Below are 16,595 nucleotides of genomic sequence, written 5' to 3' on the forward strand. Positions count from 1 at the left end.
TTGGGAGGAAACCTTGCGTCAGTACACAGCAACCAAACTCAGTCTCTCCTTAAGAGAATGGGGAAGATGTTCGGCAGCTACAAACGCACCTGGATCGGAGGTCAGGATGCAACTCAGGTACGTGCAGCTGCTCATCCCAGGACTCACAACCAACTTCCTGTACACAAACAGCACTTTGTCTGTAGTCCTCTCCTCCAGCAGCTCAAAATGCTTTAGAAGAGGACGGTCTTGTTCATCTCCATGTTTCTTACCCCTCCTCACCCTCCTCCTCATCATCACCTCAGACTTGTTCATTCAGACTTTAAAGCTACTTTGACTTTCTGCACTTTGCAGATATTAGTGTTAAAAACTCCTGTTAACTTTGTTATTAACTTTGTTATACAATCACTCCACAGATACAAACACTGGTTATGAACGTTTTTAAAGGCTTTTTTACAGACTTTTATATGAATATATTTTCTAACATTTCAATGTGAATGATGTTAATAATCTATTCTGTGTTCTATAAAGAGGTAGAATGAAGTTTATCTGATCCAGTGATCCAGTGATCCAGTGATCCAGCCTTCATGTTTTCCCAGGATTCCTTGTGGCTGTGGAGCGACGGCTCAGTGTTCGATTTTAGTGCGTGGCATTCAGGAGAGCCGAATCACGCAGGACACCAAGAACACTGCGTAGAGATGAATTACGGAGGTGAAGAAACACGTTTATTAAAGTGAAGATAATAAAAAGCTCACAGGAGCTTCTCTTCTTCTCTTCTGAAGTTTTGGGTGAAGTTTTTCTCACTAAACACTGATTTATTCTGCAGATGAAGTCCTGTGGAACGACGCCGAGTGCAAGACAAACCTTTACTTTGTGTGTCAGAGAGCACCAAACAACTGTAGGAGCTTATAACTGCTTATAACTGCTTATAACTGCTTTTTACCCAGCATTTACCCAGATTATTTCTTCTTATTTTCAGTCACAACCATTGAAAGCATTAGTCACAATAAAGATGAATTGTGAAGCCTGATACAATTGTCGAGTTTTATTATTATTATTATTATTATCTTTGTTGTTGTTGTTGTTGTTGTTTACTTACAAAGTAATTAATATTTCCTTTAGGCAAAATTACTCTGATGTAACTTAAAGCAATACATGTTTCAGTAGTTAAGGATGAAATAAAACAGATTACATAATATACTGAATTATATTTTAATTGTCTCTTACGGGTCGCCGTACACGGCACGGAAGTCAAAGTGACCACTAGGGGATGACCCACAAACAAGCTTCAATTCATCTTTAAAGCATCAAATCCTCTAAAAACACGACAAAAACCTATTTACCTAGTAAAGTTTATACTCTCAATGTTTTTTAAGCCCCCACACAAAGCACAATATGATTCACAGCCTTCATACGATTAGAAAATTTTTTTGGACAAAACTGACCTAGGTGGCGCTAGACCGTTTTTTCCCTTACCTTTAGACGCGTCTCTTTCTTCACTGGGGTAATATATTCCAACACAAATAATCCACAAAAATCCACACAGGTCCAAGGAATTGAAATCTGTAAGCCTTTTAATCCAAAACGCTCTGGTCGCGCCGCAAATATTCCGTTAGTGTTCTGAAAACTGGAAACAGAAGTGCGCCATCATCTCGTTTTGCCGCTCTAACTCCTAATTGGGATATTCAAAAATTCAAAGCCTACGTCATATTTATAGCCCAGGTCCTAACCAATCAAATAAGCCCTCATTTGAGCCAATCGGTGCTTGTATGGCAGAGATTGACGGCTGGGAAGCCAATGGTGGCATGACCTCATTTTTGGGAACCCGCCTTTGACTGACAATTACTCCTTCCAATAGCAATGAAATGGGCCGGGACCTATACAGCTGTTTAGCCAATAAGCAGACGATTCCAACGGTATATGACATGCCGTGTGTTCTTTGCCTGTGTCTGCGTGAACTGGATGCGCAGAAGAATTCTTGCGTAATCCCTGACCTTTTGTCCCTCTCACAGCTCAGGGTGACAAGTTACAGGCCTGTTTTCACACCAGAGTGATAGAGAGAGAGTCTAGGCTTATTTATGGCCTTTCAGACTGAGCCTGCAGCCTTTTATTTCAAAGTTATATAGTAAACAAGTACACAAAAACGCTGCACCAGACGACCAGGGCCGTAGAAAAATATTCATATAAAATCCATTTTTGGGTCTTTTGACTTGACATTTTTTTGGTGAAAGCCAAGACATGTGGCTATGACTCTCAGTTGTTGGGTAGGTCATGTAGGCAAAAAAGCTGCAAAGGGGGGGCAATGCTTAAAGGGGTTAAATGTTTCATAACTGCAACTGAGTAAACTATTGAGTCGAGGCAGAAAGTCACAAGAGAGTGTGTGTGTGTGTGTGTGTGTGTGTGTGTGTTAGGTGGTGTGTGTGTGTGTGTGTGTGTGTGCTGGGTGGTGAGTGTGTGTGTGTGTGTTAGATGGTGAGTGTGTGTGTGTGTGTGTGTGTGTGTGTGTGTGTGTGTTAGACATTGAAGAGTTTTAGTTTTTAAAATAGTCATTCCTATTTTGATTCAATATTTAGAAGTATAATATAGCTGAAGTCAGTTAATAGGACTATGGAGTTTATATATATGTGTGTGTGTGTGTGTGTGTGTGTGTGTGTGTGTGTGTGTGTGTTCCCACACAAATTATCTACCTAACAGGAAGAAAAAAATTCTGAAAATCTGTCACACTTTTACATGTGTGTGTGTTAGGTAGAGCATTTGTGTGGGAACACACACACACACACACACACACACACACACACACTCACCATCTAACACACACACACACACACTCACCATCTAAAACACACACTCACCATCTAACACACACACTCACCATCTAACACACACACTCACCATCTAACACACACACACTCACCATCTAACACACACACACACTCACCATCTAAAACACACATACCATCTAACACACACACTCACCATCTAACACACACACTCACCATCTAACACACACACACTCACCATCTAACACACACACACACTCACCATCTAAAACACACTCACCATCTAACACACACACTCACCATCTAACACACACACACACACTCACCATCTAAAACACACACTCACCATCTAACACACACACTCACCATCTAACACACACACTCACCATCTAACACACACACACACTCACCATCTAACACACACACACTCACCATCTAACACACACACTCACCATCTAAAACACACACTCACCATCTAACACACACACTCACCATCTAACACACACACTCACCATCTAACACACACACACACTCACCATCTAACACACACACTCACCATCTAACACACACACACACACACACACACACACACTCACCATCTAACACACACACACACACACTCACCATCTAACACACACACACACACACACACACACACACACACACTCACCATCTAACACACACACACACACACACACACACACACACACACACACACACACACACACACACACACTCATGTATAAAATGTAAAATTGTCACAGATAATTTTCTCTGTTGTATTTGTTGTTTCTGCCCTCTGGTGGCTGCAGGTTGTTTCTGCAATATTCACTGCACATATTCATGGGTAAATAATTAAATATTGTGAGTTAATCATCAAACTGCAGTGACATTGTGGACCCTAACCCTGTTACACAGTACTGTAACACAACAGTAGACCCCTAACCCTGTTACACAGTACTGTAACACAACAGTAGACCCCTAACCCTGTTACACAGTACTGTAACACAACAGTAGACCCTAACCATGTTACACAGTACTGTAACACAACAGTAGACCCCTAACCCTGTTACACAGTACTGTAACACAACAGTAGACCCCTAACCCTGTTACACAGTACTGTAACACAACAGTAGACCCTAACCATGTTACACAGTACTGTAACACAACAGTAGACCCCTAACCCTGTTACACAGTACTGTAACACAACAGTAGACCCCTAACCCTGTTACACAGTACTGTAACACAACAGTAGACCCTAACCATGTTACACAGTACTGTAACACAACAGTAGACCCTAACCCTGTTACACAGTACTGTAACACAACAGTAGACCCCTAACCCTGTTACACAGTACTGTAACACAACAGTAGACCCCTAACCCTGTTACACAGTACTGTAACACAACAGTAGACCCCTAACCCTGTTACACAGTACTGTAACACAACAGTAGACCCTAACCATGTTACACAGTACTGTAACACAACAGTAGACCCCTAACCCTGTTACACAGTACTGTAACACAACAGTAGACCCCTAACCCTGTTACACAGTACTGTAACACAACAGTAGACCCCTAACCCTGTTACACAGTACTGTAACACAACAGTAGACCCCTAACCCTGTTACACAGTACTGTAACACAACAGTAGACCCTAACCCTGTTACACAGTACTGTAACACAACAGTAGACCCCTAACCCTGTTACACAGTACTGTAACACAACAGTAGACCCTAACCCTGTTACACAGAAATGTAGCCCTAACACTAACCCTAACCCTAACACTAACCTTAACCCTGTTACACAGTACTGTAGCCCTAACACTAACCCTAACCCCAACCCTAACACTAACCCTAACACTAACCCTAACCCTAACCCTAACCCTGTTACACAGTACTGTAGCCCTAACCCCAACCCTAACACTAACCCTAACACTAACCCTAACACTAACCCTAACCCTAACACTAACCCTAACCCCAACACTAACACTAACCCCAACCCTAACACAAACCCCAACACTAACCCTGAACAGGAGCCAGAGTTTGTTCATGTTTAACTCATCACACACTTTTATCTCAGGAGGTTTTGTTTAAACGGCTTCTGCACTGCTCACCATTACACAGTCACGGCTGTTATCATTCAGTCATGTTGGTCGTTTATCCAGAGCTTCAGGAGCAGTGAAGTTACCCACGTTATAAAACCTCTACATTCATTATAGAGATGAGTTGAGCAGAGAAGAAATCTGACTGTTAATTCAATAATGTTAACAAATCTTATTGTTGTGTGTCACTATAAACTCTGCTCCTGGTCCCTGTCCTGGTCCGTGTCCTGGTCCGTGTCCTGACTCCTGACTCGCTGTTTTCCTGCAGTGAATGTGTGCTTTGTCTACGACTCTGTACCAGTCTGTAACAACTGCCCCAGCTCTAATAACAATCTGTAACAACTGCCCCAGCTCTAATAACAGTCTGTAACAACTGCCCCAGCTCTGGGAAGTCTGTCCCTAACAACTCACCCCAGCACTGCACCACATTTCCACACCTTTCAACACAAGTTTCACTCGAGCTGATATTAACGAGAGCTTGTGATCTAAACTTCAGTACTTTTATTCTCAAGCTGTTGATTTTATTCCTTATTTATTTTTTAGTCATCACATAATCTCTAAAATCCCAATCAGACTTCACCAGAGTCTACAGCTGTTTGTTTATGACTGCATCTGAAACCCAGTGTGAACAGAGAGAGAGAGAGAGAGAGAGAGAGAGAGAGAACAGGGAGAGAGAGAGAGAGAGAGAGAGAGAGAGAGAGAAAAGGGAGAGAGAGAGAGAACAGAGAGAGAGAGAGAGAGAGAGAGAGAGAACAGAGATCTAGAAGAGATAGCGATAACAGAGAGAGAGAGGAGAGAGCAGAACATTAATGAGAGACATATCGCGATATACCGATATCTATCCTCCTCCTCCTAGCATATCTCGTCTACTCTTCATTTATGCGATAGTTCAACTTAGATACAGTAGAGAGAAGATCAAGCTAGACAGAGAGAACTCTACATACAGTCTCTGAAATCACAACCAATCAGCCTGGACTCTCTGCACTCTGATTGGATGTTGATCTGTAGCCGGGAGGCTCCTCCCACTAACGGCCTGGTGGTGTCGCTGAGTGTGTGATCTGCTTGTGTCACTGTAGTGCATAAGGAGGAAGGGGGGAGGGAGAGAGAGAGAGAGAGAGAGAGAGAGAGAGAGAGAGAGAGAGAGAGAGAACAGGCCTCCACCCCAAGTATCAGTGAAATGGGAGCATGAGGGATAATGTAGCAAACCTCGGAATTATCTATGTGTCAGAAGCAAAGGAGCTATGGAGAAAAGGTAAGGATACACACACACACACACACACACACACACACACACACACACACACACACACACACAGAGACAGAGGAAAGAGGATAGAGAAATTGTATTGCGCAAGCAGCAGCATCTGTGCTACCGTGTTGCTCTGGAAATCGAGGCACAGGGACGAGTGATGATCAGAGGAGGAGAAGAGATGGAGGAGGAGGAGGAGGAGGACGAGGATGCAGATGATGATGAAAGGATTCACACAGAAAGGGTTATTGCAGAGATCTGATTTAAAGCCACACTGACATGTCGGCCGTCTTTCCTCATCACGTCAGGTCTGTTCTTTACATACTAACACCTCACTCATTTCCACACATCCTTTGGCCTAAATTCAGACATCTTCATGTCACATAAACAAAACGTGAGACTGTAACGAAGACAAACAGAATTCATCTTAAAGCCATTTCACACTTCCTGTTTGAGTCCTCACATCTCCTGCTGTATAAAATTCTGCTGAATATCCATCTAGAGATCCGTCTTCCTGATGTAGGACATATCAGCCACATCACATCAGCCACACATTGTGTTAGCAGAATTGTACTGTTTATGCTACAATGCTGCTGCTCCATCATGTGAAGTGATCACGTGAAGTGCTTCGCCTTCCTCGGCCACGGGGGATCCATTATCAATAAATCTACATCCACCTCCCTGTTGGCTAATGTTACATCTGAAGAGTTTCTTTCCTCTTTGAAGGAAGATTTGAATTCGAACAATAAAGATTGTAGCTTGGTCTCAGGCAGATTCTGTTCAGAAGAAGAGAAGAAGATGCTGATGATGTTTGTGCTTGTTGTAGCCCTTAAACTGCTGTGGTGTGAAAAACTACAAGCATCCCATGAGCAGAGGTTCTGCAGGTGGAAACACCTGACTGATGAGAGAGCAGAGCGGCTTGAGATGACCAGAAGGTTACAGTAAGTCAGATAACCACTCGGTTCAACAGTCATGAAGAGAAAAGCATCTCAGAACTCGTTCATTCTCCAACATAATCTAATCTTTCATTTTCACAAATTCAGAAGTCAATTGCAATAGAAAGTGAAAGACAAAGAGAACGCTGGATGAAGAGATGAAAGCATGGATGATAATAAACCCTGACCCTGATGTTGGCTAATGCAGCTGCTGATTTCACACCTGATGGTCACTATTCTGTGGGACTGGAACTCCCTTTAAGGACTTTTATAAGCTCTACATGTGGGCTGTAGTGAGATTCTGTCAGAACTCCAGCTGCTCCTTACGTTCTGCTCATGATGCTTAAAGTTGATGGATCTCACTGATCTCCTGAAGCGAGCCTTTCACCAGCACTTTACTCACATCGCTCTACAGACTTGTAGGTGCTGAGGATTTAAAACACACTTGTGTAACTTCCTCCTTCATATTTTCAAATACTGTCTGTAATAATTTTATAGTTATATATATAATTAATCCCTGACATTTTATTCATAGTCTTTCTTAAATGAATGAAACTTCGTTCTGATCAAAAAATAATAGATTTAAATGTTTATGTATGTAGGACTTTTTAAACAAATACCTCTCACTGCTGTGGCCCAAGGCCCAAACCTGGGTAAAATGGGAGGGTTGCACCAGGAAGGGAATCTGGTGTAAAACCTGCACCAAAACAAATCTGTGGACCAGATGATCCGCCGTGGCGACCTGAACAGGGAACAGACGAAAGAACAACATCAAGAACATAGATAAATAAATGTGGAGAAAATCAGCATCTGGGAACGCCTCGGTATTTCCCGGAAGAGCTGGAGGACGTGTCTGGGAAGAGGGAAGTCTGGGCATCGCTGCTTAGACTGCTGCCCCCCCGACCCGGCCCCGGATAAGCAGTAGAAAATGGATGGATGGATGGATGGATGGATGGATGGATGGATGGATGGATGGATGGATGGATGAAAAATCAGCATCTCTCACATTCAGGAGCATCTATAGCACTTTTCCCATTGTCTCAAAGCAGCTTTATAGAAGTACAGAAACAGAAGAGAGAAAAAAAAGAAATAAACATATAATAATAAGAAAGCAGAAGTCTGTATATAAAATTCATGAAGTTTTTAAAATAGCCATTCCTGTGTGTGTGTGTGTGTGTGTGTGTGTGTGTGTGTGTGTGTGTGTGTGTGTGTGTACTTGTCCCCCCACAGGGCTGAATGTAAGATGAGGGGAGGTTATATTTGGCCTGTAAAACTCCATGTCTTCAGATGAACTGCACAGTGAACATTAGGTCAAACACACACTCTGTTCAAACACACACTCTGTTCAAACACACACTCTGTTCAAACACACACTCTGTTCAAACACACACAGTTCATACTGAAGGTAAGAAACTTGTCTCACACACTTCTGTTTGTTTACATGTAATCTACATTTGTAGTTTTGGGTAAGGAGCCAGCGCTATCTGCCCTCTTCCACATGAGCTCACAGACAATTGGCTAGTGTGGCCGTGATTGACAGGGAAGAGAAAGTAAGCCCCTCCCACCCAATAAACACTTCAGTTACATTGGATCCACATCAACACACTGGAACTTTCACAGCTTTAAGTGACTTCATCACAACAGTCACCTGCTTTCTCTGTTACTGTTTAAACCTGTTAATGAACTGATGACTTTTGGTCTCTTGTGTATTACAGCTGAAATTCTGATGACTTTATTTAACACCAACATCTCTGCTTCATGATTCTGATTTCAGTCTGCACTTTTGCACCCAGACTGCGCTAGTCTGCGTTAATCTGCACTGATCTGTGCTAATTTAACCTCCAAACCACATGGAGGCACAGCAAGGTTCTCCAGACAGCAGCAGTGAGGAATGTACCATTCTGGAGGCTTTTCCTGGAAAAGGAACAGATTGCTCTCAACATAAAGGAAAAGTAGGAGCATGCACACACACACACACACACACACACACACACACACACACACACACACACACACACACACACACACACACACAGCAATAGTAACTCTAATGGTTAAGGAGTTGTAGACTAAGTCTCCTGTGACTCTGATATTTGTGCCCTAGATATAGAGCTCAGTCTGTACCAGAGCGCAGCTGTGGCCTCCATTTACACAAAAAAATCAGTTTGCCCTCAAATAGATGAAAAACTTTCCACTACCTGCCTCCGAACCTCTGAAGCAGTCTTCTGACTTACACAACTGAGATTTAAAGGCAGTGTTCCACAGGAGCCTGCACACCTCTCAGGGACATGAACATTATTTATGTGATTTTTATATTTGATATTTTTAGGCCCTTGCATTTTACTGTCTGCTGTGTGAGAGTGCTGTGTGTGAGGAGTGTGTATTCGGGGAACATGCCGACCACCCGACAGATTCACTGCAAAAAATTGTGGATCAACAACAAACAGCTTTACATGAGAGCCTAAACGCAGCTCAGAACAGGTATGACTCAGGTCCGACTTTCAAAAACCTGAAATTCTTCCACTTCTATTTTTCCACATTTTGTACAGTTACTCTATGGAACTGAATCCTTCTTGCTTTTAACTCCATCTTAAGCCAGTTTCCTTACTGATAAGCAGCATCCTCACGCTGTGGTGCTCCCTCCATCCCACCAACACAGTGTTGAAGTGAACCTGTACACAGTCTACCCTCTTTATGAAAAGATCGAGACCTCTATGGCTGACCAGATAATACCTGACTAAACTAAAGAGGGATTAAACTAAAGATAATCTCCTTCTTCCTCATCGGTGGTTTATGGCCAAAGGACTGCGGTTACTTAGATATTTTAAAGACTATATTCCATCTAACAGTGACATATAAAGAGTAATAAAGTGTCCCATTAAAGAGGTCTCGTCCTACTAATGTACAGTGTAGAGACTGTGTGTCAAGCAGAAAGATGGGCTACAGTTATTATAATTTAAAGACCCAATATGGTGTGTGTGCACTTCACACACAACGTCACAATGCTGGTGCACATCATTTATAAGTATCTTGTTCACAAACTATTTTCTCTAAGGTTTAAAACCTTCGTTTCCTCCAAAGTGCAGTGACGTCTGACTTTCACTGTTGTATGGAACTTGGTCAGTTGTCTGAACGATGAAGTGGTTGTTTATCCTACAGACTTCCCCAGATCAGAGATGCTGTACTGTTGCTGAAAGATATTCTGCAGCAGCTAAGCTCTCAGAAGAACTCTATCGAGGAGGATATTCACTCTTCCTTTAGCGAGCTGCACAAGACCTTGGATACACGTAAGAGTGTCCTTCTCATGGAGTTAGAGGTCACCTATGGATTAAAGCAGAAGGTGTGTATGAATGCATGCAAACATTTTGTTCATTCATGCAGAAGCACACTGTGCAGAACACAGAGGAGTTCCTCAAGTCACAGGACTTTGTATTTACAAGTAAATGATAGAATTTATGTTTATTTATTTCAGTTGTCCAGAAGGCTTGAAGCTGAAGGTTCATGTGTTTGTATGGTTTTAGGTACTACAGAAACAGTTAGAGACACTGCTTAGAGAGGAGGCTGATATCTGCAGTAACTGTAGTCAGACAGGAGAGGCATTGGATGGAGCAAGTGAGGCTGTTGTTCTGCAGACTCATAAAGACTTTGGAGAGCGACTGAGTGAGCTGGCCAGTCAGGGACTTCCTCTCCAGCCTGAGGAGAACGATCAGCTGGAGCTCATGATGGAAGTAGAAGGACTTCGCAAGTCCATACACAACCTGGGTGCCATTATCACCACCAACGCAGTGGCCAGTCAGACTGAGGCTTCAGGAGAAGGCCTTGAGCAATGCATTGTAGGTCAGCCAACCTCCGTCATCATAACAACCAGAGACAAGTCAGGGGGCCTGTGTAAGTCGGGCAATGCCGTCATCTCAGGAGAAGTCTTCACACCAGATGGCAGTGTCATGGATGGAGAGATTTTGGACCATAAGAATGGCATGTATGAGTTCCTGTACACGTTGCACAAGGAGGGGGACTTCAGTCTGGCACTGAGACTGTATGATCAGCACATCAAGGGAAGCCCCTTCCGTCTGAAGGTCACCAACTCTCCAGACGATTCTCCAACCACCACGTCTGGGGCCAACGCTGCTTCCACGGGCTCCAGTGATGGTGGTGCGAGGAGACGGAGTGCCAAGTCCCCTGGTAGCAGGAGTCGACAGAAGGGGGTGCGGAGAGGTGGGAGCTTGTTCAGCACACCCAAGAAGAAAGTAAATCCCATTGAAGATGATCTTATTTTTAGAATCGGTAAGAAGAAAAATCACCAGCTTTCACTCGTTATTGTTATTAGGAAGAAAGGATCTGTATAAATCGCTATAGCCTTCAGTCTGGTCTCTTATGTGTGATTTATTTATTCCACAGGAACAAAAGGAAGAAATAAAGGTGAATTCACCAATCTACAGGGTGTAGCTGCTACACCAGGGAGTATCCTGATTGCAGACAGTAATAATCAGTGTGTGCAGGTGATTAGGACTCAGTATAAACACTGGAATCTTTAATAGCTACGTGACGGAACATGAACGTCTACTGTTAGCATTTACAGACATTTCAGTGAATATTTACCTTTGCTTGGATCAGTATTGAACTTTGTGTCCCTGAGCAGATCTTCAACCCTCATAGCAACATAATCCTCTGTGTGTACAGGAATGTTATGGGGACGTTTAGGACAAGTCTTCTGGTGTACAAACCAACAACTACGATATGTGCTCAAGTCTAGAAATGTTGAAATGAAATAAATAGTTTGATTCAATTGCTTTAATGTCCCTGAATTTGTAGTTATATCCTTTTTGTTTGCTCAGATCTTCTCCAATGAGGGCGAGTTTCAGAGCAGGTTTGGAATTCGCGGGCGAACGCCAGGGCAGCTGCAGAGGCCCACTGGTGTCGCTGTTCATCCCAATGGTGACATCATCATCGCTGACTATGATAACAAGTGGGTCAGCATCTTCTCCAGTGATGGCAAATACAAAGTGAGTGTGATAATACCTTTTATGTGACAATAACACAACATGCTAGTCCTGCAAAACCTGGAGTACAACACAGATGAGTCAGGAAGACTAAAACAGGGGAGCAGGTTCTCCAGGACCAGGGTGTGGAAGCTGTAGAAGCTCAGTGCTTGGCTCATGTTTAAGGAGAACAAAAAGGAGTACTGAAATATTTGGACAGGAATTGCAAATTAACATCTAAATAAGCATCTCTGTCTTTAAACCTCCGTATCACTGGAGACAGAGCTGGAGCCTGGTGAGGAACCCTAACCCTAACCCTATCCCTTACCCGAGCTGGAGCCTGGTGAGGAACCCTAACCCTAACCCTAACCCGAGCTGGAGCCTGGTGAGGAACCCTAACCCTAACCCTAACCCGAGCTGGAGCCTGGTGAGGAACCCTAACCCTAACCCGAGCTGGAGCCTGGTGAGGAACCCTAACCCTAACCCTAACCCGAGCTGGAGCCTGGTGAGGAACCCTAACCCTAACCCTAACCCGAGCTGGAGCCTGGTGAGGAACCCTAACCCTAACCCTAACCGCCGGACATTAAAGCAGAGAGAGATTTTGAGTTACATGTACACATGAGGGTTAAATGACTCACCAGCAAGTCCTGGGATTTAGTTCACATTCACACCCTGGTCAGTACTCTGAGCCCTAATTGTAGAGCCTTTGCTGCTCTTTTGGCTCTTAGATGTTACAAAAATCAGGGATTTTTTCAAAACTCTGTCTTTGCTGCTGAAAGCCAGGAGTGAATCTTTAGGTCTTCAGTCTAATGTTATTCCAGATAAACTAAGATTAAGAACATGGTTACATCTCAGGGTCAAGGTCTATCTCAGGTCCAAGGTCTATATCTGATGGAGGTTTATTTCTACAACAAGGCAAATGTGGAACATGGAGCTTGTATACTGAGGAGACTGAGATGTGTTTAGACCAAAGTGGAGTGTGTTATTTTAACATCCCCAAGATTCCTAGCTGTGAAAGCAGGATGGTCTGTTATGGGAGAGATGGGAGATCTGTCAGTCCAGGGCATCAGTTCAGTCTGGTTTCAGTTTGTCTAACAGTGGAAGAAAAGGAACATTTACTGATGGCTCTTTCTGCATAGGCTAAGCTGGGTTCTGGTAGGCTGATGGGTCCTAAGGGCGTCTCTGTGGATCAGAATGGTCACGTTATCGTGGTGGACAACAAGGCCTGCATGGTGTTCATCTTCCAGCCCAGTGGGAAACTTGTAACCAAGTTTGGCAGCAGAGGAAATGGTGACAAACAGTTTGCAGGTAATAAAACACACAGTGTGTATGTTGTGTGTCTGGTCCCTCAGGACGCTTTTACCATGGAGCTTCTCAGGGGTCTAAAGTTACACCCGGGTTTCTATTAAATTACTTTGTGTTACAAACACAGTACAAATCTAATGTAGTTGAATTAAATATATATTTGTGTGAAGTCTTGACAGCTTCAGAATTATTGGCACCTTTGTTAAAGACGGGTAAGAAGATAAATAAAACACATCATTCATTCTTGTCTCAGTAAGCGCTTTTTCATGGTCAGGGTGGTGGAGGATGTGGAGGTCAGGAGAACTGGGTGTGATACACCCTGCTCCATGTGATGAAACGAAACTACATCACCATGCACACACACACACACACACCAACATTCCTGAGGGTGCCAATATTTATGCAGCTCATCGTACACTCTTTGTCTTTCTAGGACCCCATTTTGCTGCAGTCAACAATAATAATGAAATAATTGTCACTGACTTTCACAATCATTCAGTCAAGGTAAGATACAGAATGTTCTTCAGCTAACGTTAATCTTGTTAAAGCTCTTATTATTTACTTTACAACGTTGTTATTCTCAGAGAAACTGGAACTCTTTAAAGTCTAACTATAAAGACCGTAACTGGCAGTGAGCATGTTGTAGAACATCTCAATGTAAGACATGCTGTGAGATGCTGCACTGCTGTACAAGCAGAACTACTCGCTGACTGTTATCCACGTATAGGTTCATTTACTGTGTAACATGAACGGATCGAGTTCTTTTTGTCACTCACATTACAGCAGATATACACAGTGGGTTCTTCAGCAGCTTCTCTGTTAATAGGAGAAATAAACATTAAACTAAAGGTTTACTTTGACTCCGAGCTGCTGCTGTAGATCAGGAGCTCTACAGCACTGATGATGGTCAGCATTAAGTGCCTTCTCCTGTTTGGTTCTGTTCTTCTTTACAGGTGTTCAGTGCTGAAGGGGAGTTCCTGCTCAAATTCGGTTCAAACGGTGAAGGAAACGGACAGTTTAACGCTCCCACAGGTGTCGCAGTGGACATTAACGGGAACATCATCGTAGCTGACTGGGGGAACAGTCGCATACAGGTATTAAATCATGCAGATGTTTACATCTGTGAGCTTAAATGCTGGATGAAATACGACTCCCTGCTCCATGTCGGTGGAATAACCTGTGCACTCATCCTGTGTTCACTCAGGTGTTTGATGGAAGTGGTTCTTTTCTGTCTTACATCAACACAGCGGCAGATCCTCTTTATGGGCCGCAGGGTCTCGCCCTGACCTCTGATGGCCACGTTGTCGTGGCCGACTCCGGAAATCACTGTTTTAAGGTGTACCGTTACCTTCAGTGATTCAGTGCTTCATAGTTCTGTCTCTCCCTCTTGCACTTCTGCTGCAGATCCGTCACGCTAACTCTCCTGTGCTAACTGCCTCCTTTCTGCAGGAACACATCCATGTGACCTGAATGTTTTGTATAAATATGGTCAGTGAAATCAGATGGATTTCGGGAGGTTTGTAAAGTTAAAGTGTGGTCACATTTAGCTTCTGTTCCGTTCACACAGAATCGTATCGTCTGCGTATTGCGTCCAAGATCTCGCCAACTTTCTACACGTTGCTGCGAAGATACAGATTAAATTTAAAGGAATACTTTATTTCATTCACTTAATGATTATTCTAAAACATCGTCATATTCATCGTCTACTTTACTGTAAATTATCTCATCTTTTCTCTTATCGATATTCTTTTGTTTACACGTCTGGGTTCGGCTTCCACCTGCCTCATTACTGAGGAGTAACAGACGAGCGCTAACCCACAGAAGCGTACTGCAGAGCTGCAGACATTTAAATGGGAGGTTTAATGTGACCACACCTTTAATGTGACCACACCTTTAATGTGACCACACCTTTAATGTGACCACACCTTTAATGTGACCACACCTTTAATGTGACCACACCTTTATTTAAAAGCCGCTCAAATATCAGCTGCGTCGTGGGAGAGTTTTTGAGATGGGACGAGCATGTGTCTGTAATCGAAGTCCATTTGCTCGATCTTTACTCCGTTCTGCTCCATGCATGTGAGCAACATCACAGAACTTCAGTAAGGTTCTCCGTCACTGTTCCGTCTGACTGAACTGAACTTAATCACACTATTTATAGTTTAGCTGTAAACAAACTTCACCTGTTTAATTCGAGCTGCACGTTAAAGCCTTTCCCTGCTGCACTTAGTAAATAAAATCTAAACTAATAGAGGAAACGGTGATGGTGTCCCAGACGTCAGCTCCGAGTCCAGCTGATCCACATCATCACCGTCCTCTCGCCTTCGTCAGGACTTCACTAGCAGATGCCAGGCCTCTATTTTTATTTTCAAATATTTAAAAGGGAAAAAACTCTATATTTATGTATTTATCTTAACTAACGTTTCAGAGAAAAGCGGTGAGTTTTTCTAGTTTGTTGCAGATTGAGTTTCCTCCTGTAGGTTTTTCTCCACCTGTGATACACTACATCCACATCTACAGCTCTATATGACATCATTTCCTACGTGATGTTTTAACTCGATAATAGAACAGACGACCGAATTCACTCGATACATTTCTATAGTAACAGTAAATCGTCACTTTAACACAAAGCGTGTTTCTCATTTCTGCTTTCAGGTGAAAATCCTGCCTCTGTTTTTGTTCCAGCTGTTTGGATGTTTGCTGTTGTACAGTTTCATTTGTACTGATGACAAAAATCAAGCTAGGAATGTTATTTAACGGATTATTTAAAATTCCACTTGAATGTTTGTGTTCTGTATTTAAAATAAAAAAAAGCTTTAACATTATTTTTACCAGAAATGACATTAATGAATTTAATTTTTGCTTCATGGAGATTCGCTTGTGTGTAAAACTTTCATGCTGGTGTCATAATAAAAAAGTCACGATGCTAAAGACGATTAAAATATTAGAATTAACTGCAGAAATGTTTGTGTGTCTTTACACTTTTTTGTGACATTTACATTCTGGTTTTTATTTAATATTTTATTTAATAAGCAGGAGAAAAGTAAATACACAAAAACTCGACAAAAATCAGGAGAAATTACAATAAATCGATCATTAAGACTAAAATTAATCATCAACCAAACAACAACCTTAAACACACGCTGCCTTCAGAAAGCAGGAAAAACTCCAGAGACATTAATGAAGTGACGAAGGGATCAATTTATACTGCAGCTCCATCAGACATGTGAACGTCTGATCAGATCAATCAGATTCAACAAACTTCC

General features: G+C 42.6%; 3 protein-coding genes across 41 annotated transcripts in view; 2 read left to right on the top strand and 1 right to left on the bottom strand.

The window, feature by feature from the left end:
• Nucleotides 1-1,009, top strand: part of si:dkeyp-75b4.10 (ladderlectin) — a 1,922-nt gene extending 913 nt beyond the window's left edge. Inside the window, exons 4-6 of the mRNA XM_027162318.2 lie at nucleotides 1-117; nucleotides 579-690; nucleotides 806-1,009. The exon at nucleotides 1-117 is cut by the window's left edge and continues 15 nt beyond it. Of these exons, the coding sequence (XP_027018119.1) occupies nucleotides 1-117; nucleotides 579-690; nucleotides 806-891 (315 nt within the window). The 3' untranslated portion in view covers nucleotides 892-1,009. The remainder of the gene's footprint in view (nucleotides 118-578; nucleotides 691-805) is intronic.
• The window catches only part of LOC125138460 (NLR family CARD domain-containing protein 3-like), a 358,584-nt gene that overhangs the window by 155,247 nt on the left and 186,742 nt on the right, over nucleotides 1-16,595 (bottom strand). The gene's annotated exons all lie outside the window — the stretch shown is intronic.
• trim2b (tripartite motif containing 2b) lies at nucleotides 5,926-16,283 on the top strand. Of its 7 annotated transcripts, none has more exons than XM_047802797.1 (12): nucleotides 5,927-6,113; nucleotides 8,276-8,595; nucleotides 8,820-8,997; nucleotides 9,375-9,526; nucleotides 10,205-10,385; nucleotides 10,567-11,329; nucleotides 11,444-11,544; nucleotides 11,881-12,048; nucleotides 13,164-13,332; nucleotides 13,763-13,833; nucleotides 14,283-14,423; nucleotides 14,534-16,283. In XM_047802797.1, the coding sequence occupies exons 3-12, from the start codon at nucleotides 8,896-8,898 to the stop codon at nucleotides 14,684-14,686; spliced, it is 2,001 nt and encodes a 666-aa protein (XP_047658753.1). In that variant the 5' UTR covers nucleotides 5,927-6,113; nucleotides 8,276-8,595; nucleotides 8,820-8,895; the 3' UTR covers nucleotides 14,687-16,283. The 7 variants fall into 7 exon arrangements, 6 of the variants coding, with proteins under 6 accessions (XP_047658753.1, XP_047658752.1, XP_047658754.1 ...); XM_047802796.1 differs by having other exon boundaries at nucleotides 8,276-8,450; XM_047802798.1 differs by having other exon boundaries at nucleotides 8,276-8,355.

This window comes from Tachysurus fulvidraco, chromosome 18, assembly GCF_022655615.1.
Source record: "Tachysurus fulvidraco isolate hzauxx_2018 chromosome 18, HZAU_PFXX_2.0, whole genome shotgun sequence".
Lineage (NCBI taxonomy): Eukaryota > Metazoa > Chordata > Actinopteri > Siluriformes > Bagridae > Tachysurus > Tachysurus fulvidraco.